General features: G+C 35.2%; 1 protein-coding gene across 2 annotated transcripts in view; it reads right to left on the reverse strand.

The window, feature by feature from the left end:
- LOC138716215 (netrin receptor UNC5C-like) overlaps nucleotides 1-25,048 on the reverse strand; it is a 901,985-nt gene that overhangs the window by 834,297 nt on the left and 42,640 nt on the right. For both annotated transcript variants that reach the window (XM_069849052.1, XM_069849051.1), the window contains exon 2: nucleotides 23,394-23,795. In XM_069849052.1, coding sequence (XP_069705153.1) covers nucleotides 23,394-23,795 — 402 coding nt within the window. The remainder of the gene's footprint in view (nucleotides 1-23,393; nucleotides 23,796-25,048) is intronic.

Below are 25,048 nucleotides of genomic sequence, written 5' to 3' on the forward strand. Positions count from 1 at the left end.
AAGTAAAGGTGATAGTGCATCTCCTTGCTTTAGCCCACAGTGAATTGGAAACGCATGTGACAGAAACTGATTTAAATTAGAAACAGAAATTTAGTGGTGCTTAGTAGTATTTATTTATTTATTTATTTATTTAACCAGTAGAGAAAAGCCGTCAGGCCTTCTCTGGCCCTCTACCAGGGGATTAAAACTGTAATATGAAGAATAAAATTACAATTAATATTAACTTTACAATTACAATTACGATAAAAATCAAAGTACGAAAAGATTAGCTGACTAATGAAAGCTAGGCAATTTATCATAGAAGTTAAGAACAAAGAACATTTTGTATTTACTTAATTACAAATTAAACCTAGATTAACAAAATTGTACAATGATGAAATTACCGGATATCGAAATATTTTTGATAGATTAAGAGAACTATTTACAAGAAACCATGTCTGAACCAGTCTCAATTACTGACCAAGTGTCTAGTAAGTCCCTGATGCTAGCAGGAAGGGAATTCTAAAGTCTTTGCAGGGCTATTGTGAAAGAGGATGAGGAGATGCGATGGGATGGTACTGTTGTTTGGTGTTCGGTTTAATAAAATATTCGAATATTTACTATTTTAAATATATTCGTAAAAATATTGGTGTATTTATGTTCTAGAGAAAAAAATTACCACTTAAAAAATTATTATCTCAGGAACTAATTGTCTTAGAAGGCTGTGGTTTGGTTTGTTTTTTAATAAAATTAATGCTTCATAAAGTCTGTGTTTCAAGATCTTGCCCATTCTGATTTACTAAAAAAAATGTTCGAGAAGAAAACTCAGAATACTAATGAATCGTTCAATACCGTTACTGAGTCTCAAAAAGTGTGTTTGTTGGTGTGTCAACTTTCGAACTTAGTGTACTAGATGCTGTACTCACATTTAATGAAGGATACACTGCAAGAATACAGCTGTTGAAGGATCTAGGTATTCAGATAGGTTACAAAATCTCGAAAAACATGGCAAAACATGACGCACTGCGAATACAGAAGACAGACATCGCACTAAAAACACAACCAAAGAGGCAAGATCCAAGAAAAGGAGGGCAGCATTAGGTGAGCAGAGTGGAGAAGAAGATGAGGACTACCAACCAGGACGGTTTTAAAACATTTTTTCTGTAATAGGTGAGATTTTATGGAAAATTTTACTTTAAACGTCATTTACTTAAAATTACATATTTAAACATAAAATGATCCGTTTTCTCAGAAACTACTAAGTGTATCTGCATGACATTTTTACCATACATTTTAGATAACACTGTAATGATGTGGAATTCCTTTTATCGAGATCGCTGTAATAGTTTATTTAAAAGGAATAAAATGTCTGTTTTTTTATTTCAGTGGTTTATAAAAAAAAACATCTTCTTTTTCTATTAGATATTAGAATCAGTACACTCGGGAGGAATGCATAAACATCCCGTAAAAATATTACATTTCTATATCTTGTATGTCCTGAGATAACGAGTCATTAATATACTGTAGCTGTTTTAACATTAGTGAGATGGGGTTTGACTACTTCCCTTAACTACAGTACTAGGTAACTACGACAATTTCCTAAATAATTTAATTTGATACATTGATTCTTGAATTATTGCCTAAGCGAAGAAAAACTGATTTATAATTATATGAAATATGATTTAATTTTGAATTTTGAATTTTAATTTTTTACTTTTTTTTTTAAGGTACAGTACAATTTCTTGGCCTATGGTGTGAAATACATTTTTTTTTTTAAATTATGTATATTAGTGCTTGTGTAGGTAGACAGAGATAACAAAAAGTTATAGCTGCCCTTTCTAAGCGTTACCATGAAGACAGCCTACTGATCAATCCAAAGAAGATAATATTTTAATTTAAGTATGTATGTTAATGAAAGATTGAGTTAAAACTTGCAAATTTATATGGACATTTAAATTTTTGTTTACAGAAAAAAAATAAATCCCATTTCTATCCGTATGAGTACCTAAAACTTGTAATATCTTAATAATTCTCGTTCAATTAACCGATGCAGTCTTATGAACATTTCTTGAAAATATCGTCTCCTGTGCCAGGGATGTCAGAGCGCCTGCATTGCGTGCTCTCAAGAACCCGCACAACATTTATTTAAGAGCGATGTTTGTATTAATTTTTATCTTGCTAAAATATGAACCCTGTTGCATTTGTATTGCTTGTAGAATGAGCACGTAATACAGATCCTTTGACATTCCTGTCCAATGCTGAGGTTACACAGAGAGCTACGTTATGTACGCGAGGTTTGCTTTGTACGCTTTGTTCGCTATGTTCGTTACATCCAGTAACCACACTGAAAGATATGTTTTTACGAAGCTCTTCGGTCTACCGGTTCCAGCTAAAAGACAAGAAACTATATTTCCCGCTCTATTAAAACATTTCATGTCATAACTCCTAGGCCTGTGATAGTCAATCGCGCTGCAATTTATATGATTGATAGGTTAGTGTCCAAGGAAAGCAGATAAGCGCATTCAAAATAATTTTTTTAAGACAGGAAAAAAATACTAACTTCGAAGTGATTTGTTCAAAATAGACATTTACACCTTCAAAAGTCGGTCAGATCCAAATTTTTCATTTTTCACATTAGATGGGGGTGGGGATCAAAGCGAGGGAAAGGTTGAGAAAAAAAATGTAAATTACTTTTAAAAGTTGACGGAACTCAAAATATTTACTGGTTTCCCATTTACTCGTTAAACAAACGAGGTTTTCTTAAAAAAAAACTGAGAAAGATAAACACGACCAGTGTTAACTATTTCCAGTTTCAAGGCCCAGAAGATATGAAAGCTTTACTTCCCTTTACACCTTAATGAAGAATATATGGGCATTTTATTTCATTTGCAATAAGTTATTATAAATTCTATTTACGTAACATATTCCAGACAACCATCTTGAAATGATGCATGTGTCATCTGTTAGAGTCGACCTGGTTGGCAAGTTGGTATAGCGCTGGCCTTCTATGCCCACGGTTGCGGGTTCGATCCCGGGCCAGGTCGATGGCATTTAAGTGTGCTTAAATGCGACAGGCTCATGTCAGTAGATTTACTGGCATGTAAAAGAACTCCTGCGGGACAAAATTCCGGCACATCCGGCGACGCTGATATAACCTCTGCAGTTGCGAGCGTCGTTAAATAAAACATAACATCATCTGTTAGATTGATGACCATTCAAAATGCAGATCTGCTATAGAAATGTTTGCAGATAAAGATCAACGCCACTAACTTAAAAGATGACGCAATCTTACCAGTCCACCTGCAAAAAAGTCGCCAGATGGAAAAAGGAAGAAATCATTTCGATCCATCACTGAGAGACCGAAGAATAAAACGTCTTTGACGTCAAAACAGGTAAGAAGATCTGCACAACAAAAGATTATTCACTACAAAATCACTTGATACTCACTGCACTAAGTTAATCTCTATATAAAATGGACGCACAGATGGTTTGTCTGAAAATACTTTTTCAGTGGTTGATGACGAAAACGTGCATTTCCGTGAAAAAGTCGAAGTGGAAATTTTGCAGCATCATAACTTACCTCTATATTTTGTAAAACGGGAACATAAAAGAGACAGTGCCGATTTAATATATAGGCTATTCGTAGGCTAACATTGGGTCCCTTAAATGAAATCCGGCCACCGCTAAAATAAATTGCACTTACTGCTTAATACTCGCCATGGTTAACACACTTCTTCCACTGTGACTTCAGATGATGGATACCGGCTTATTAGAATCCCTATGGTCTCGAGATTAATCAATATTTTACAGCATTTTCCACCATTTCGTCCTATGTAAATGTGGTTCCATTCAGATATATCTTCAAACTTCCTAAAACATATAAATCGCATGGAGATAAGTCTGGACTGTAAGAGGTTTGTGATAGTGTTTCCCAGCGAAACCTTCGCATCTCGTCCCTTGTTGATCTGACAGTGTGAACTCGAGCTCATGGAGAAAAGTGACTCTTCTTATAAAAAGCCTAGACGTTTGTTTATTCTTGATGTTTAGTCTAAGATGCCTGAGGATTTGTGTATAGCGCGTAATTGATCATTTGTCCAACTTTCAGAAATTACATTACCAATAGTCTTCAATAATAGGAAAAGAAAAAACTTTCCCTGCATTTTCTAACAACTTGTGCTGTTTAGAAAGAAGAGTTCAGGTGTGTTTCCATTCCTTGCTAGGCCGATGGAAGTGTGGCTCAAAATGTCACCATGACTCGACACCCGTCACAATGCGATGCAAGAACTGATCACCTTCCTCCAAATATCGTTAGAGGTATTGTTGGCAGATTCTCACAAGTTTGGCTTTCTGCTCAGCAGTTAAAATAGTGTGGAACTCACAGCGTGCAAACTTTACCATACTGCAAGTGTTTGTGGAAAATAATAATTTCTATGGATACCTTCTTTCCTGGCTGATATTCAGCAATAAACTATGTTCGCTTATTGTTTTCTCCTATTTTCTCGAGCAAGAGCATCAACGTGATGAATTTAATTTTGTGTGACTGTCTTGAGCGCTTGTTCTAGTTGTGGATTGTCCTGCAGAGATGTTCGGTCGAAACGAACCGCTAACATAAATTCCCTACAGCTGATTTCCCTAAGAATCCCCTTCATATAATGCAACCATTCTGCGATGGTTTTCAGCTGGTGTATGCCCTTCTACAGTCAAAAAATGAACTACAGCATGCTGTTCACTTTTGGACTCTTCCATATTGCAGCATTCGCTTTTCTTTTTTCATTTCTTCGAAACAACAACGAGAAGTATGCCAACCACACCTATAAAGAGGAAGTCTACAACCAACGTTGTCAAAAGGCCTATACTTAAAGAGAACTGCGGCCGAAATTTCTGGTTGACACAATAAGTCTCAGTCGACATTAATCTGAAGTAACCTATAGTTTTAGGATCTAATACAAGAAAAGAATTTTATAAGAAAAATTGAGAATATTATTAGTGTAGGAATATTATAATTCACATTCTACCAAGATTTAAATAAATTTATTTACTACTTGAATGCAAGGATGGGGATATTGGACTTCTTTTTAAGCCTAGCAGTCTCATTGAATGAAGCCCGTCCTTAGTGACAAACGAAGTCAAGAAAGAAGTCTGAGAGCATGAGGAAAAAAGAAATACAGCCGACGGTCTACATGATATGTTCAAATAATCTGATTTCGGTGCCAGGATCTCTTTCTACACATTTTATAGCTCGAGGTCTAAAGCTTTTTTCTCTCCTTCTCTCTACCTTCATTTGGCTTCTTGCTAACCATTCCCCTTGAACCACTTAGGAAATTGGTAGAAATGAGGAAATGGAGGGAGGTGCTTGGAGCGAAGCTTTCCTGTGCGCTGGGCACTCGCTGGATTCTGGGGTTGAAACCTCCTCCACCTTGTAGGCCTACACTGCTCATTCGTGATATGACCCAATATGTAAATTGCCTTAGAATTTTACCGGTATATCGAGAATCTAACAGTTTCTCCTCCCCCAAGTAATGTGGCTATGTGGAAATGCGTTTTATAAGAGTTCACTTCCCAAGTGAGCCAAATCGAAGATCTAAGTGTATTCGCACACGATTATACCGTTCCGGGGAAAGTTATCAACTGGAATCCCGGACACGTATCAAAACTATGAAAATTGTTGCAGGGAAAGTTATCAACTGGAATCCCTGGCATGTATCAAAGTAAATGTATAACAACATAGCTATGAAAATTGTTGCAGGGAAAGTTATCAACTGGAATCCCTGACATGTATCAAAGTAAATCTATAACAACATAGCTATGAACATCGTTGCAGAAAAAGTTATCAACTGGAATCCCTGACATGTATCAAAGTAAATCTATAACAACATAGCTATGAACATCGTTGCAGGGAAAGTTGTAAACTGGAATCCCTGACATGTATCAAAGTAATCTATAACAACATAGCTATGAACATCGTTGCAGGGAAAGTTATCAACTGGAATCCCTGACATGTATCAAAGTAAATCTATAACAACTTAGCTATGAACATCGTTGCAGGGAAAGTTATCAACTGGAATCCCTGACATGTATCAAAGTAAACCTATAACAACATAGCTATGAAAATCGTTGCAGGGAAAGTTATCAACTGGAATCCCTGACATGTATCAAAGTAAACCTATAACATAGCTATGAAAATCGTTGCAGGGAAAGTTATCAACTGGAATCCCTGACATGTATCAAAGTAAACCTATAACATAGCTATGAAAATCGTTGCAGGGAAAGTTATCAACTGGAATCCCTGACATGTATCAAAGTAAATCTATAACAACATAGCTATGAACATCGTTGCAGGGAAAGTTGTAAACTGGAATCCCTGACATGTATCAAAGTAATCTATAACAACATAGCTATGAACATCGTTGCAGGGAAAGTTATCAACTGGAATCCCTGACATGTATCAAAGTAAATCTATAACAACATAGCTATGAACATCGTTGCAGAAAAAGTTATCAACTGGAATCCCTGACATGTATCAAAGTAAATCTATAACAACATAGCTATGAACATCGTTGCAGGGAAAGTTATCAACTGGAATCCCTGACATGTATCAAAGTAAATCTATAACAACATAGCTATGAACATCGTTGCAGAAAAAGTTATCAACTGGAATCCCTGACATGTATCAAAGTAAATCTATAACAACATAGCTATGAACATCGTTGCAGGGAAAGTTATCAACTGGAATCCCTGACATGTATCAAAGTAAATCTATAACAACATAGCTATGAACATCGTTGCAGGGAAAGTTGTAAACTGGAATCCCTGACATGTATCAAAGTAATCTATAACAACATAGCTATGAACATCGTTGCAGGGAAAGTTATCAACTGGAATCCCTGACATGTATCAAAGTAAATCTATAACAACTTAGCTATGAACATCGTTGCAGGGAAAGTTATCAACTGGAATCCCTGACATGTATCAAAGTAAACCTATAACAACATAGCTATGAAAATCGTTGCAGGGAAAGTTATCAACTGGAATCCCTGACATGTATCAAAGTAAACCTATAACATAGCTATGAAAATCGTTGCAGGGAAAGTTATCAACTGGAATCCCTGACATGTATCAAAGTAAACCTATAACATAGCTATGAAAATCGTTGCAGGGAAAGTTATCAACTGGAATCCCTGACATGTATCAAAGTAAATCTATAACAACATAGCTATGAACATCGTTGCAGGGAAAGTTGTAAACTGGAATCCCTGACATGTATCAAAGTAATCTATAACAACATAGCTATGAACATCGTTGCAGGGAAAGTTATCAACTGGAATCCCTGACATGTATCAAAGTAAATCTATAACAACATAGCTATGAACATCGTTGCAGAAAAAGTTATCAACTGGAATCCCTGACATGTATCAAAGTAAATCTATAACAACATAGCTATGAACATCGTTGCAGGGAAAGTTATCAACTGGAATCCCTGACATGTATCAAAGTAAATCTATAACAACATAGCTATGAACATCGTTGCAGAAAAAGTTATCAACTGGAATCCCTGACATGTATCAAAGTAAATCTATAACAACATAGCTATGAACATCGTTGCAGGGAAAGTTATCAACTGGAATCCCTGACATGTATCAAAGTAAATCTATAACAACATAGCTATGAACATCGTTGCAGGGAAAGTTGTAAACTGGAATCCCTGACATGTATCAAAGTAATCTATAACAACATAGCTATGAACATCGTTGCAGGGAAAGTTATCAACTGGAATCCCTGACATGTATCAAAGTAAATCTATAACAACTTAGCTATGAACATCGTTGCAGGGAAAGTTATCAACTGGAATCCCTGACATGTATCAAAGTAAACCTATAACAACATAGCTATGAAAATCGTTGCAGGGAAAGTTATCAACTGGAATCCCTGACATGTATCAAAGCAAATCTATAACAACATAGCTATGAACATCGTCCTGGCTGAACAATGACCATTTAAAAAAAAAAGTCGTTGGACTACGATTGTTTTATGAAAACCACTGAAAATTTCCACCCCTATAACACAGGCCTATGGTGTTTTTTTTCTCCTAACAACAAATTCAATAGATGGTCGCTACAATACGCTTACCATATGCTTAATATCTGAAATTTGCATTTTTTTTATTATGGTTCTTTTTTTTTAATCCTTCAATTTCAATAATAATTATAACTCTCTGTCCTTTCCTTGTATATCGTCGTTGTTCCTGCAATAACTCCTATGTGACATATTTATCGATTTTCAGATTTTTGCTCTAGTAAATAACTTAAATAGTGATACAGCAAATAATAAAATCTCCTGTATATAATTATATTTCTTTGTTTCAAAATGTATGAATTCACAGTCTCCTATGTACGGCTGCCATAGGATGAATAAATGTGTCTTTCCTTCCTACCGAAAGATTTTATATTTTGCACATATGAGTTATTGCAGGAACAACGACGATATGCTACAAGAAGAGAGTCCTGGAACGGCAGTTCACACCTTCATTAGTTACTGGAACTCGCCCTGTTCTAATTAGCCAACCGACTCCTTCAATGATAAGTTCACAAGCAGAAACTTGTGACTATTTCCCGCGATGTTTCGTAGCAGTAAGACGATACGGTGCGTCGAGGGTGGCTTCCCATACACACGCCTTTCGTGATATAATGCCTCTGCGCTGTAATGACGGACGCGTCGGCCGCCTTCACACGAGGATTTATCGCGGCTTCCTACCCTGCACGTGGCGAAGGTGAATCCCTGCAATATCCTTAAAGCACTCCACCCATCGCGTCACATATTAATATTTTAAATATCATAAATAAGGCCTGACAACCTAACCGGCTGGAAAAAAAAGGCAGCAGTTGTACCATATTTTGTAAACACACGTTGGATGCATTATGCATACTTAATACTTTGTAAGCACGGCAAAGAGTCAGCTGCCGGCTTTGCACCATAGGGGATCGGAATTCGATCCGGGCAGGTTGTGCAAAAGAGGATATCGTGAAAGAAACGGGTGGGGAAAATGTTACATATAAGAAAAGAGGAAGATATTCTGAAAGGTGGAAGAAATAAGGAAGTATTTATGAAATACGGAAAAGAATAAACAAAAGAAAACAAACAAAAAACAAAGTCAACACAAATGAAAACGAGATAAGATGAAATAGAAGAAAGAAAACAGAAAGTAATTTAAAATATTATTTAATTAATTAAATGAAAAAGAAATTAAAGGAAATAAAGCAAAAAAAAAAACAAACAAAACGAGAATGAATAATTACAAGAAATAATTCAAATTCAAGAAAGAAATTAATGAAAAGTGATAAGTATATTAATTTTGTTCATATTTTTCTTTCAAATGCTTATTTTATGTCATTTTAACTGCTAAGTTATGCCAAGAATGTACAGGTCTTGTAGCCTATTATATCTCTGCCTCTGTACAACGTCACAGTTTGCGGAGACAGAGAAAGGATAGCAAAAGGTTGTACTAAACTCTGAGAAAAATTAACTAAACTCTCACCTTACACTCAGACAAGCAATGAATCTAATGTCTGCATATTTCTGCAGTGCTCGGGAAAAGTGACATAAGTCAGTTTCCACAAACCTTTTTTGATAATTTACAGACGTGGACAAATTATTAACAAAATTGACGATTTTTGTGATAATTCTGTTCACAAAATTTGACTTTTTAATTTAGATTACGGTTGATAATTTTGCATATTTCTATCATTACAATAGACAGAAATATGCAAAAATGTCAACTTTACTTTAAATTGAAGAGTTAAATTTTGTAAAAATATATAATAAAAATCTTCAATTTTGCTAATAATTTATAAATTAGCAAAAATATCAACTACAGTCTAAATTGAAGAGTCAAATTTTGTAAAACTATAAAATAAAAATCTTCAGTTTTGCTAATAATTTGGAAATATCCTAAATGCCACCTGTAGTCCAAATTGAAGAGTCGAATTTTGTAAAAATATACAAAAAATCTTCACTTTTGCTAATAATTTGTAAATATGCAAAAATATCAATTGTAGTCTAAATTGAAGAGTCAAATTTTGTAAAAATATACAATAGAAATCTTCAATTTTGCTAATAATTTGGAAATACGCAAAAATGTCAACTGTAGTTTAAATTGAAGAATCATATTTTGTAAAAATATATTGTAAAAGTCTTCAATTTTGCTAATAATTTGTCCACGTCTGTATTGACAACTTACACTGGTTTATGTCGATTTGATTTTTTTCTGTATGAATTATTGTAATGGGAGAAATACTTACGTATTTTTTTTCCAAGCAAGCAGATGTTCCGTAAGTTGTCAATACATTATCAAAAAAGGTTTGTGGAAACTGACTTGTGTCACTTTTCCCAAGCACTGCAGATTTAAAGGGCTCTCTTTAAATTGACTGAGTACATTGGGAATTCAATCAATGAATTTCCCAAAACACGATATGAAATGTTTCATATAACATAACTTTTACTTCGAGAAGGATGTAAAAACAAACAAAATTGTACTAAACTCTTTTGTTTCAAATATCTCAAAGAAACCCCCTCGAAATTAATGACCTTACTTATGGTTCTCCCTGTATAAGTACAGGTACTAACTGAGATTATCCTGTAAATATTTTTATGCTCGACCGTGCCGAAATGTAGTAATTATACACCTGGTAGCAGCCCTTTAATGGACCTCATTAAAGTACACCTATTCATTAAAGTTCAGGTGTTCCACCAATCAGAAAATACCATTGTAGCAATATGAAAGCGCAAGTATCGATTAGTCTCGGATATGCAATCGAAAGACAACTAGCGCGAGATTAGACAATATTAAACTCAGTCGAAAAATACAACATACAAATTAACATCAATTCACCGTCATCTTCCAGCCTTTCACAAAGCACATTCCCGCAAATTCATTTCACCAATTGCCGGATAAAATCAATATGGTCGTGCATAAAAAGTCGTATGAAACTTGACTATAACGGTAATTAAGACGCTCGTATGAAAATTATGAAACTTGTGCTCGTTTCATAAACATACTCGCGTCTTCATTACTATCATTATAGGCTCGCTGCATAATGTACTATTATGGTATTTTGAATCGTTAAGATTGTTTAACAGAGCTGGATCTATGTAAGTAAACACTTCAACAGGCACAAATACATATAACAACTTTTTTTTCATAGTTTTGAGCAGATATACTAATAAACATAGCATATTTGGTGCTTCCACGTACCATTTCAGCGAAAACATTGTTAGAATGGTTTTATGAGCAGAGCAGTACAAGCAGCCATCGGATGCGTTCAAGCAGGCGGTGATTAGTTCAGATAGAATATAAACATTACACGACTAAATGAACAATAATTATGTACCAAACAATGAAATTGGAAAACGAGCATTATCTGAACCACGGCCAACTAGATGGTTATGCCTGTACATAAACATTCTTCAGTGTTCTACATCACAAATACCTTACATAATAATTAAGATACATTATGGCCTGCATTAAAATATATCTTGATTAAACTATGTACATTCTTCCTTAATTAAGAATTACACAATCAATTAAAAATTTAAAATATAGTACATATTCCCCTTTGTTTAAAAGTAACCACAAAATTATTAAAGTTATTTCATTATAACACGGTTAGAATAATTTTGAGAGAAGCGAACGATAAATGGAGATACTTAGAAACCACAGAGCAAGAAAACGGGTTGAGGGGATGAAAGAGGGAATACTCTCAAAACTCTTGGGACGTCGGAATTAAGGCATTGCCTAAACCGAGAGGCATAGAAGAACACGAAGGTATGCCTCCCCAGCCCTTGCTTGGAATTTCAAGTTTTCATTTCCATTTGCCTGGGAGTGGAGTCGTAAAACCGATGTGAGTGAATGTTACATTACTCCGCGAGGCCAAGTTCGATAACATCTGTGTTATTTTAGAATAATGGAGTGTTGTTCCTGGTGAAAAGGTTCTCAGACGGAATAATACATTTCCGGATATTAATATCTCTTGAATTCCGACGGAGTTATTCTTGTGCTCCACACGCAAAACGCACAAGTAACCCAAAACTTGAGCAATTATATTCCAGTCACCACACCCAACCTAATCACAACGATCCGGCTAAGATAAACGTTTGTCTACCATCAGCCGTCGGGCAATGATGGAAAATTACTACACGCTAACATGGCCTTCGGAATCATGTTACATGACAACAATAACGTGTAATTCAAACCGTAGTCTATCAAATTATAATCCTTTCTTATACTTTTATTTGATTACACACATCTATACTATTTTACTACAATTAAAATAATGGCTATTATTATTATTATTATTATTATTATTATTATTATTATTATTACTTCATCATTAAAGGTGCATCTACACGGTTCAAATATCCATGCGCGTACGCATGCAAACTGGGAAGGATATTCAATAAAACGCATGCAGATTTTGTGTCTACATTGTGGCGGCTGACTGACTGAGGCAAGTGAGGCCGGGCCTCAGTCACTTGGCTTAACTGAAATCAAATTTTGTGTTTTTATATAATGTATTAGTTATTTGAATGAAGCATATATCGCTATAGAAGCATTTGAAAACTTTTTGATGTATATAGACCTGTTTTGCAGTAAAATTTGTTTTTGAGGCCAGAATCGCTCGTGCCGTGTCTGGCTTGTTATGTATATAGACCTGTTTTGCAGTAAAATTTGTTCCTGAGGCCAAGGATCGCTCGTGCCGGGTCTGGCTTCTGCATTTCGTGTTTTCGCGGACTTTGAGGTTGCGCTTAAAACGTTGTTGCTGAGGCACAATTCGTCTGGCCTCGTGACCTGGTCAGCTTTCACGCCTCCTATCCATGAGCCGGCCTCAAGGGTAGAGTGGGGTGGGAATAGCAATGGTGACTTGTCTTCCTAAATAGGCCATAAATAACAAAAATTCCAGCTCTTTGGCAGGCAGAGACCCACACTATTCTCTCCCCTTATGTCTTAGTTTATGACATAAGCGAGGGTGTTCTACTATTGTGCTTCGTAGTACAGTAGTGAATCTGGGCCAATGTTATGTATTCTGGGAAAATATAAACAGAAACAAATGCGAGAAATAATGCTGGTGTAGTTAATTCATTGTTAGAGTGTCCTTTTTCGAGAAGAAATAATACTGAAAGAAAGGAAGTTTTAAATAAAGAGAGAGCCTACCGAGATACCTACGACATCGCTGACAATTTTTCTGACAGATAATCTTAAAATGCAAATTTCTAATACATCCTGGTATGGGCAATATAAATGGTTAAGTGGTAATGTGGTGCAAAATAAACTTTTCTGTTGGCCTTGTTTGTTGCTGTCAAAGGAAAAAAATGAAAAGAAAAGAAAGAAAGGGAAATTTCAACACATAATATGGGTTGCTTCATCACACTGAAACAATCACTGAAACTCACAGCATAGCTTATTTGGTGAGTGAAATTATTATTTTTCATTAATACTAAGACTAATAATAATAATATAATAACAATAATAATTAATATCATAAATAAACATTTCCTATTGGAGGCACTTAAACTAGTTGCATCTGGCCTCACCGAGAATTTCGATCACCGGCCGCTACTGCTTTAAACATAATATTTTATTTCACATATTTTAATGCAGACTTCGTATTTGATATGCCGTAGATTGATATATGTTTTTATGTATATTATATATGCCGTAAATATATAACTCGGGACCCACAGCTTTATTTCCCGTCAGGAGGAAGCCATACTGAAGAATTTATCGCCCTTCCAAATTAAACGCCCTCGGCAGATACTGAACACACGAACCTCGCATCCAACGTAAAATACGGTAACCGTAAGACCAATGAGAGTGACTAGTCCATGAAAGAAGAAGTAATAAATTCTACTCTCTTTTGTAGTCTTGTTCTGAAACTTGCAAATATCATCTGTAACACTTTGTCTTGAATTTCATTGTATAGAAAATCATCTTCGTTCTCAAATACCTGCTCAGAAGATAAGGAGATTTTATACGTCAAAAATACACTTGGCTAAACATTTTGCTATTCGGAATCTTATCAACAACAGCTGCAAGATATAGAAGTACATCAGACAAATGCGAATAAAAGGGCCAGCGAAGTATACTTCATAGTTCTGGAATACGATGCTTTAGTTGTAGAATAGGATTTGAAAAGACTTCATCTTTACTTAAATCAGTGTTTAATACATTTCAAAACGTAAATTAGTATGATACTGACATAAATCAGTGCAAATTATGTTAAATTTGATAATCACGTCTGGGTTGAAGTCTCTCGCCGACGCGACGTCTTTCAACATACATTTTGAATGAAGTTATGAAGTGTCTGAACTCTGAAGTCCCGCAAGTACTGTGGTAGGTAAGTACATCAAGTGTCTGAACTCTGAAGTCCCGCAAGTACTGTGGTAGGTAAGTACATCATATTACTGTCCATGTGGTACACTTATAACCCAACATACGGTGGTCACGGAATATCTCCGAGCCTGGTGATCTTTACGATAACGATTTCAATTCCTGGAAGCGGAGTTATGGAAGGAACGGGTGTGGTAACTTTATCATTATGAAAATAAATCCATCAGGCTGCAGAAATTTAAAATATTCTCTCACTGTTACTGTCAGACCAGTTAAGAGTCAACGGCAATTCGGAAGGCGGTAGTCTGCGTTGAGAGACACAGATAGAGAGAGCAAGGCAGCGTACAACATTGCCACATCGTACTTCACGCGCACGTGCAATACAAATAGCACAGGAGAGAATTTAAATTATAAAAAGACAATAATGACCTTAGCCGTTGATTACTGTAAGAATGACACCAAACAAACCCTCTTTCATTCACTAACAATATTCTTTGCACTGTTCTCAATCCCACAACACATGCTTCTGCAGTCGTTTCTTGCGCGTTGGCAACGTTGCAGCCAGCATCAAGATGGTCGGCAGCGTTCTGCTCGTCAACGTTTTTAAAATAATTATACACTGTAAACCAATTTTCCGCGCCTGCCTGTGCAATACATGTATTTTACAGTCTCTCCTTCCATTTATTTATCTTACTTAGTTACTTAAAAATGGCTTTTAAAGAACCCGAAGGTTCATTGCCGCCCTCACATAAGACCGCCATCGGTCCCTATCCTGTGCAAGATTAATCCACTCTCTATCATCATATCCCATCTCCCTCAAATCCATTTTAATATTATCCTTCCAGCTACGTCTCGGCCTCCCCAAAGGTCTTTTTCCCTCCGGCCTCCCAACTAACACTCTATATGCATTTCTGTATTCGCCCATACGTGCTACATGCCCATCTTAAACGTCTGGATTTAATGTTCCTAATTATCCCTCTTAGCCCCAAATATTTTTTTTTTATTTTTTCCTAAGAACCTTATTCTCAAACACCCTTAACCTATGTTCCTCTCTCAAAGTACACACATAATAAATGTTAGTTTAACTTATTCAATGTATTGAAACACTCACACGTGAATTGTTTTTTATTTTTTTAGTTGGTTATTTAACGACGCTGTATCAACTACTAGGTTATTTAGCGTCGATGAGATTGGTGATAGCGAGATGGTATTTGGCGAGATGAAGCCGAAGATTCGCCATAGATTACCTGGCATTCACCTTACGGTTAGGGAAAACCTCGGAAAAAAAACCCAACCAGGTAATCAGCCCAAGCGAGGATCGAACCCGCGCCCGAGCGCAACTTCAGACCGGCAGGCAAGCGCCCTCACACGTGAACAAACGAACTCGGGAAGTACTTATTACAGACTGATTCCGATTGGTTCTACTGTACAAGCTTGTGACGTCACATGCCAGAAATGCTACGACGCATATAGCAGCTGACCGCCTTCCGAAATGCCGTCTAGTCTAGACTACTTCACTGGATTAGGGATAGCGGTGAGTAGTCGATGTTTTCGGTTTTAACATACACGCATAACGATCCGTGCTATAGAATCAATTCTTTGTTTCTTCTTATCTTGCCCTCCTTTCTCTATGACGTGGTGCATACTCAGAGCTATTTTGCGTCCACTGTACCCTTAAATCAGCTTCCTCCGCTCGTCGCCAAAAGATGATCGGAGAAATTCTGACGATGGAATGAAAGAATGCTGACGAATTATCCCGTATTGGGGAAAGGAGATAACCCCGTTAAAAAAACCCAACTTCGAACTTGTCCGCCACAATTATTGTCACTATGTTTTTGTTTCAACTTCAAATTTTTATAGTGAGAATATAACGTGCTATAATACGATTTTTGGGAGCATAAATTAAGCTGTAGATGAATGATGTTGCGCTGAACTCCCCTTAACGACCATTACTAAATTACGCAAATAAAACAAACGCTCGCAGGAATCGGTTTACTGTTTAGAGTCAACAGATGTCGTTAATGTTTGACTACCAATACCAGTATGTAGCTTACTGTTTACTGTTTACGCTCAACCTAAGAGATTTGGGGAAATTTTAACTAATCATGGATCTAATAGCACGCACCACAAAACCTCGAATTTATGTACATAATTCAGTGTTCAGGCATATTATAGCCATCCCTACTGGGTATGCATATAGAGGGGCACGTTAATAAGGGACGAGAAAAATCATGCACGTCAAAGGATGTAGCATTAATGCATCGTGATATATAAAACATTAACGTGCCGTTGGAAATTAGATAAAGATGTATTACCAATAATGCGCATCCATTTCTTAGAGTGCTAGAAATGTGCTCTGTATACATTCAAATACAACTGTAACTTACACGAAGGAATTCTTTGGGGACTTACAGAGAAATCAATTTCATTTTTATTTTATTTTAGTAGGTTATTTTAAGACGCTTTATCAACATCTTAGGTTATTTAGCATCTCAATGGGGTGAAGGTGATAATGGGGGTGAAATGAGTCCGGGGTCCAGCACCGAAAGTTAGGCCTACCCAGCATTTGCTCATATTGGGTTGACGGAAAACCCCGGAAAAAACCTCAACCAGGTAACTTGTCCTGACCGGGAATCGAACCAGGTGGCCCACCTGGTTTCGCGGCCAGACGAGCTAACCGTTACTCCACAGGTGTGGACAATCAATTTCATGATATTGTCTTTTTACTTCCAAACTGTGGAAATTGCAATAATCAAATTTGTTCTCTACATCTTCCCACAAGAAAAAATCCCACAGTGTGACTTCGGGGAAAATATTTCCAACTTCATCTATTTTTTTCTGTTAGTACCAAACGCCACCATTAATCTCTTGAAAAGTTTCTACCGAAAATGCCAAACAAAAATTTGTTATTTTTAGTTAGCACAAGTTAATAATTAGGCTACTCATAAGCATGATGAAAAAAATCACATTTTAATCAACTACGATCTGTCATCAGACTTAGTATATTCCTTTAGTACTCTGATCTTCATTTCAATGGACGCGCAGCAAACTTCTCTCCCACCCTTCTACATATTATGTAATCGCTGACTATTGACAAGATTAAATAAGTGAAGCAAAACATATGCGTAATTTCGTTTCCCACTATCGTTCGAGTCTTTTAAATCTGTTTCATTTCGTTACTTTCGTCACCATTGCTTAAATTAGTTACCGGTACACACCTTTAAAACAGATCTACCAATTTTTTTTACAATATTTATAAAGTGAACCCCTTGCAAATAACGACATCATAAAATTTCCTATGAAATCTTAGTTCTACAGAATTATCATACGTAAATAATATCATTTCTAATGTGATATATTCGGCATGATCACACTCTACAACCTGCTGTCAGCATTTGAGCAACTTATTTTTTGCACCCAAAATGCTATCTGATCATCAAGCGCACAACTTAAGAAAGTGTAAATTGTTCATTAGAAAAAAACAGCGACGTGTTTTATTCGAAATATGTGCCATATTTGCGGGCAGAGCAACCGTTGTTGCCCGCAAGAGGCCTTCTTACAAATCGTTGTCTAGCATAGAAATGATATTTACTAACACAGTGACCACAAAAATAGGAGATCGCAGGTTCAACTTCGGAAATAAATTACTACCCTAAGCAGCCCCTTACATCAAACGTACCGATTATGTGATATAAATTCATTACTCTATATAAGTAAGTACTACACATGTACAAATACAGGTTATACGAATGTTTCCAGATTGCGAAGTTCGAACCCAAGAAAAACACTAGCGTTACAGATATCCATCTTAGCAAAGTTCCACAGCAGAAAAAAAAATAGAACCAGAGTTACATATAACTTCTCAATGTTTTCGATTTTTAACAATTTTTAATGTTATATATATGTTACATGTATCTATTTGTTTTAATGTGAGAGGGATTTAAGTTTATAACCATTATTGATATAAGTGAATTTAATTTTTCAACACAACCTCTTCGTTAATAGATATATTATTTTATTGGCCTATGCAGAGGCTTTTATCCGTCTCAAATAAAATTAACTGATTACACAGTTTCAACCGCATCATTATGTCTATTTTTTTTCAAGTTCACTTTGATGTCTGGAAACAGAAACTAGTCTGATGGAACTAAATCTGGTGAATATGGTAAATAACACAAGAATTCAAACAGTTGGAATGGAATGGAATTTAAGCGAGGGGGAGTACGGATGGCCCAGCACTGCGACCTGTTGAGATCTATTGCGCCAACCCTCAATATGGAATGAGTTGCGTGCCATAGATCCCCTACACGCACCAACCCAACCACTACCGGATACAATAGAGAACCTCAGATATTCTATTACCTTTCGTAATGAAGTAATGACGAAACTATGACGTAGCTGTGTAACAGTTGTACTGTTATACGCGACGTATGTAGTGATTATTAGCAAGGAATTTACACACGACGTATAAGTGAGCTACTCACTGTATAAGTATAAGACAGTTAAACGTCTGTATATAGAGTTTTTATTAGTAAGACCGTTAGAGGATAACTTATTTCCTCAACTTCTCTCGCATTTTGAGCTTTTCCTCAAAAGCTAATTCATCTCTTCAAAAATAATGAAGAATCAGAAGAAGACTCCTCACAGTTTCTTGTTTCTGATTAATGTTCCCATAGAAACTATTTCCTCTCTTTAAAAACACACTTTCCGTTTCCGATTAATGTCTTCCCAAAAACTGTATTTCTTTAAATACACTACAAATCTCAACACAACACTTCAATCTTTCACGTTTATGGCCAAAGGTTCAGGGGCCCACCTAGTATAGAATAATATATACCTACAGACTTGAATATTTCTGTTAATAACAGGAAAAGATAACATAAAAGACCGAAAACACTATTGGTCAACAAATCTTTTGCCGACTGTGGCGGGCTAAAACTGATTAACTCCTTTCATAAATCTCTGCAAAACTACGATTTGGAAAACAGCATAGCGATATTTTTTTTATCGTCGACTACGTTAAAATTCCCAGCAAGAATAGAGAATGTGTTGGAATAACGCCTGGCATGCAGATGTGAAACAAACATGTATATTTATATCAAGACATTTATGCTTGAGTTTTAGTATACAGAGAGATGTAATGGAACGCCATGTTTATGTAATGAGTCAAGCATTACGCATTAACAGTGCATTGATGCTTTTAGGAGTAGAATATCGGCAGTAAAAACATGCATAAACCAGATGCATTCATCACTCGGAACATAGTGCTGGATTCAGAACTAATATTCACACACTTCACGCGAAAATAGGAAGTGATCATGCCCAGTTGTGGCTGAAGCGTCCAATACACAATGCTAATATAACAGCTCGGTTGGCTGATGGTTCCTCGCTCAGAGCGAGATTTCTATAAGATATTTAGAGAATTGAAAATCATACTCGAAATTGCTCGTGAAAACAGATGACAAGGAGAGAGATCGTCAATGGAAAATGTTATATTTTAATAAAACCTGTACCAAACATAGGGTTTGTAGATTCAAATACATCTAAATTATAAGTGCAGTCAGAGAATTATTTTTCTTTAAAAAGGAAAAATGATTTTTAAAAAGGTGTTGCAGTTTTTTCCGTCACTACAAGCCAGTTAAAACTACTCTGACAAAATTAAGGATAGCTGGGCGGAAAATTCATTTGCAGAACGAGAAGTTACATTTGTTCGGATCAAATTTATGCACATTTGAAGGACAAAATTAAAATTATTCCGATAATTTATTATCATCATACATTGCACACTTAAATTGACTGAGCATATTTGGAATTAATTCAGTAGCTTTCCCAAAATATGCTATGAAATGTTTCATACAGTAAAATAATTTTTTTATCTAAAAGGAAGCAACAACGAGCAAAATTGTATTAAACTATGTTGTTTGAAATATCTCAAAGAATAACACGTTGAAATTAATAACATTACTTACAGTTCACTCAGTATAAGCGAATAGAAAATAACTGAGTAACAAGAGTTAAATTTGAGATCGAAATGAGTTAAATATGTAAATTTACAAGCGACGAAAATTTCAGAAAATACAATAATAACATTGAATGTAGAAAGTTAATCCTAATGGGTTAAGCTATGTTTGGTGAAGCTTTGGTGAACAGAAAATCAGTGTACCGGTATCGTCAGAGTAAATAAAACTGAGATTCTGGTGGGTTAAAATATGTTTATTTATGAACGACACTAACGTTAGTGGAAAGAAAATCAGTGTATGTTCAGAGTGAAAAATGAGATCATTATGGGTTAAAGTATGTTCATTTATAAGCGATACCAATATTATTCAGTAGACACTCAGTTTGTTCGGAGTTAAAAATGAAGTCCTTAGTGGATTAAATTATGTTCATTTACGAGTACAAGCGATATCGATATTATCGAATAGAAAATCTGTGGACTTCACAGTTAAAAATAAGATTCTATTGGGTTAAAATATGTAACTTTTAAGGGATACCAATATTATAGAACAGAAAAAAAGTGATTATTCATAATTATTGAGACCTTAATGGAATAAATTATGTTAATTTATAATCGATATTTTACAGTAGAAAATCACTTAATGTTCGAAGTAGTACATAATAAAAATCTAAGGGATTAAATTAATTTAAAAAGCGATACTGATATTACACAATACAAAATCAATAAACATTTTTAATTAAAAATAAGATCCTGAAGGATTAAAACATCATTTATAAGCGATTCCTATATATTAGAACAATAAACAGAAAATGTTCAGAGTTAAAAATTATATCTCGATGGGATTAAAGTATGTTCATTTATAAACGATGTTGCTATTATGAAATCTGTACAAAAGAGTAAACATTCACAGTTAAAAATGAGATCCCAATGAATTAAAATGCTATGTTCATTTATGAACGATAGCAATTTTGTCAAGTAGAAAATGTAGAATGTTCAGAGTTAAAAATAAGATCTAAATGGATTAAAGCAGGTTATGTTCATTTATATGCGATACCGATACTATAAAATAAAAAAAAGTTACTAAAATTCAGAGTTAGAAATGAAATCCTGATGAATTAAAATACTAAGTTGTTCTACGAGCGATATCGATATTCTGGAGTAGAAAATCTGTGAATGCTCAGAGTTAAAAATGAGATCCAAATGGATAATAAAATACAAAATCAGTAAATGTTTACAGTTGGAAATAACATTATGATGAATTAAAATACTATGTTCACCTATGAGCGATATCGATATTGTCGAGTAGAAAATCTGTGAATGTACAGAGTTAAAAATGAGATGAAAATAGATTAAAGTAGCCTATCTATGTTTATGATAGGGCCTACCGATACTATAAAATACATAATCAGTAAACATTCAGAGTTAGAAATTCTATCCTCGTGGATTAAAGTACGGTATTATGCTCATTTATAAGCGATACCAATAATTATCGAGTAGAAAATCTGTGAACGTTCAGAGTTAAAAATAGATCCAAATGGATTAAAATAGCCTTTGTTACGATACCAATATTATGAAGTAGAAAATCTGTGAATGTTCAGAGTTAAAAATAGATCCAAATGGATTAAAATAGCCTTTGTTACGATACCAATATTATGAAGTAGAAAATCTGTGAATGTTCAGAGTTAAAAATAGATCCAAATGGAATAAAATAGCCTTTGTTCATTTATAAGTAATACTGATACAATAAAATACAAAATCAGTAGATGTTCAGAATTAAAAATGACATCTTGATGAATTAAAATACTATGTTCATCTACGAGCGATATCAATATTAAAAAAAAACAGATCAGTAAACATCCAGAGTAGAATATCTGTGATTGTTCAGAGTTAAAAATGAGATCCAAGTGGATTATAATATACTAAATAAGTGAACGTTCAGAGTTAAAAATGAGATCCTGATGGATTAATGTACTTGTTCATTTACAAGGGATACCGATACTATAAAAAAACAAAATCAGTAAAGGTTCAGAGCTAACAATGAGATCCTGATGGATTAAAATACGATGTTAATCTATGAGCGATACCGATATTATTGAATAGAAAATCTGTGAATATTCAGAATTAATAATTTGATCCAAGTGGAGTATAAAATACGAAATCAGTAAACGTTCAGAGTTCAAAATGAGATCCCGATGTATTAAAGTAATATGTTCATTTATAAGCGATACCAATATTACCGAGTAGAAAATCTGTGTATGTTCAGAGTTAAAAATAGATCCAAATGGATTCAAATAGCCTTTGTTGCGATACTAATATTATCGAGTAGAAAACCTGTGAATGTTCAGAGTTAAAAATAGATCCAAATGGATTAAAGTAGCCTTTGTTCATTTATAAGTAATACTGATACTATTAAATACAAAATCGGTAGATGTTCAGAGTTAAAAATGACATTTTGATGAAATAAAATACTATGTTCATCTACGAGCGATACCGATATTACCGGTACCGAGTAGAATATCTGTGAATGTTGAGAGTTAAAAATGAGATCCAAGTGGATTATAAAATACAAAATAAGTAAGACTTAAACGTTCTGAGTTAAAAATGAGATCCTGATTAATTAAAATACTATATTCATCTATAAGCGACAGCGGTACTGAGTAGAAAATCTGTGAATGTTCAGAGTTAAAAATTTCTCGTAGATCCAAATGGGTTAAACACCAGACAAATAACATTGCCAGACCACAAGGATCCTGAATCCTAGAAAAGAGAAATTTCTGTATGTTTGAAGAACATTAAGTGGTGTATAAGTTTTTAAAAAAGTTATAAACTTCTAATTAAAACTGAACATTTTGAATCAAGACCATAAAAAAATCAGTAAACGTTCAGAGCTAAAAATGAGATCCTGATGGATTAAAGTAATATGTTCATTTACGAACGATACCGATATTATGGAATAGAAAATCAGTCAGCGTAAATAATGAGAATCTAATAGTTCAAAATCACGTTAACTCACAAGCGACGCCAATGTAGAAAATCAGTGAATGTTCAAATGTAATAGGAAAAGTGTGCACTTACAGGCGACGTCGATGGCGGCGGGCTGGCTGCGGATCTGTCCGCGGCTGGACCAGGCGATGCACTCGCACTTGAACTTGTCCTTGCCGAAGTACTCCTCCACCTCGTTGCGCGTGATGTTAATGGAGGCCTCGACATTGCGGACCCCGGTCTGTGGGTCCACGAAGTCCTGCTGCATGGGCGGCGAGTTGGCCGACGACGGGTGCTGCTTCCGGGCACCGTTGCACCGGAAGTAAACCTGCAAGGCGTGCGCGGCCCGGCACTGCAACGTGGCCGGTTTACCCTTTATCACGTAAGAGTCAGTCGGTTCCTCCAGAAACACGGGTAGAGGCACCGACTGGTGCACGTCGCCGTCTGACGAGGACGACGTCGGGGAATGCAGTGTATCCTCCAGCAGGTACCCATCTGCGGCAAACAATAATAATAATAATAATAATAATAATAATAATAATAATAATAATAATAATAACCTATACTAATAATAATAATAATAATAATAATAATAATAATAATAATAATAATATAATACACAATAACCAATGCCTCGAACAAGTACAAAATTTCAATTACCTGGGTTGTGAAATATCTTATCAAAATGAAAAAGATGTGAACAAAAAATTACCAAATTTACACAAATTCTAGGAATAATAAACAATACATTAAAAGCTAAATTAGTACAAAAATCTACAAGAATAAAAATATATAATACACTAGCATTACCCTCCCTTTTATACGGAAGAGAGATTTGGACATTAATGAAAAAAGACATGAACAGAATCAAAGCAACGGAAATGAAATTTTTCAGGAGGACAGCAGGATTTACTCTTTTAAACCGAAAAAGGAATGAAGAAATTTTAGAACAATTAGAACTAGAGTCAGTAGAAGAAAAAATCAACAGACACAAATTAAATTGGCTAGATCATGTAAGAAGAATGGAAAATTTGAAGAATCCCAAAAAATTATGATGCAGTATAAACCTAGAGGACATCGTCGACCAGGAAGACCTTTAAGAAGACTGCTAGATGGGGCCGAAACATGTCTACAGAGGCCTAATTCGTGAAGGATGATGATGATGATGATGATGATGATAATAATAATAATAATAATAATAATAATAATAATAATAATAATAATAATAATAATAATAATAATAATGTTTTAATGCTGTTTCTAAACAGTCTAAAATCCGTAATTTTTTTTAATTTTTAGTTGGTTATTTAACAACGCTATATCAACTAGGCCTACTAACTTATTTAGCGTCGATGCGATGGTGATACTGAGATGGTACTTAGCGAGATGAGGCCGAGGATTCGCCATAGATTATCTAACATTTGCCTTAGAGTTGGGGAAAACCTCGGAAAAAACCCGACCAGGTAATCAGCCCAACCGGGAATTGAACCCACAACCGAGCGCAACTCCGGATCAGCAGGCAAGAGCCTCAGACGACTGGCAAGCAAACATTCTGATGGGGGCAGATAAAAAAGTTTAATTTTTTCTTCCACCGTGTCAATAATGCCAAAAGAAGTGCTTATACAAATTTTGGCAACTCGACCGCAATTACGAGGCCGTCCAGAAAGTGATTTTCCCTGGGGCCGCTTACAGATAAAAAGCACAATTGCATTGAAAGATTTATTGAAACAAATAGGCCTACACCAATT

This window comes from Periplaneta americana, chromosome 16, assembly GCF_040183065.1.
Source record: "Periplaneta americana isolate PAMFEO1 chromosome 16, P.americana_PAMFEO1_priV1, whole genome shotgun sequence".
Taxonomy (NCBI): domain Eukaryota; kingdom Metazoa; phylum Arthropoda; class Insecta; order Blattodea; family Blattidae; genus Periplaneta; species Periplaneta americana.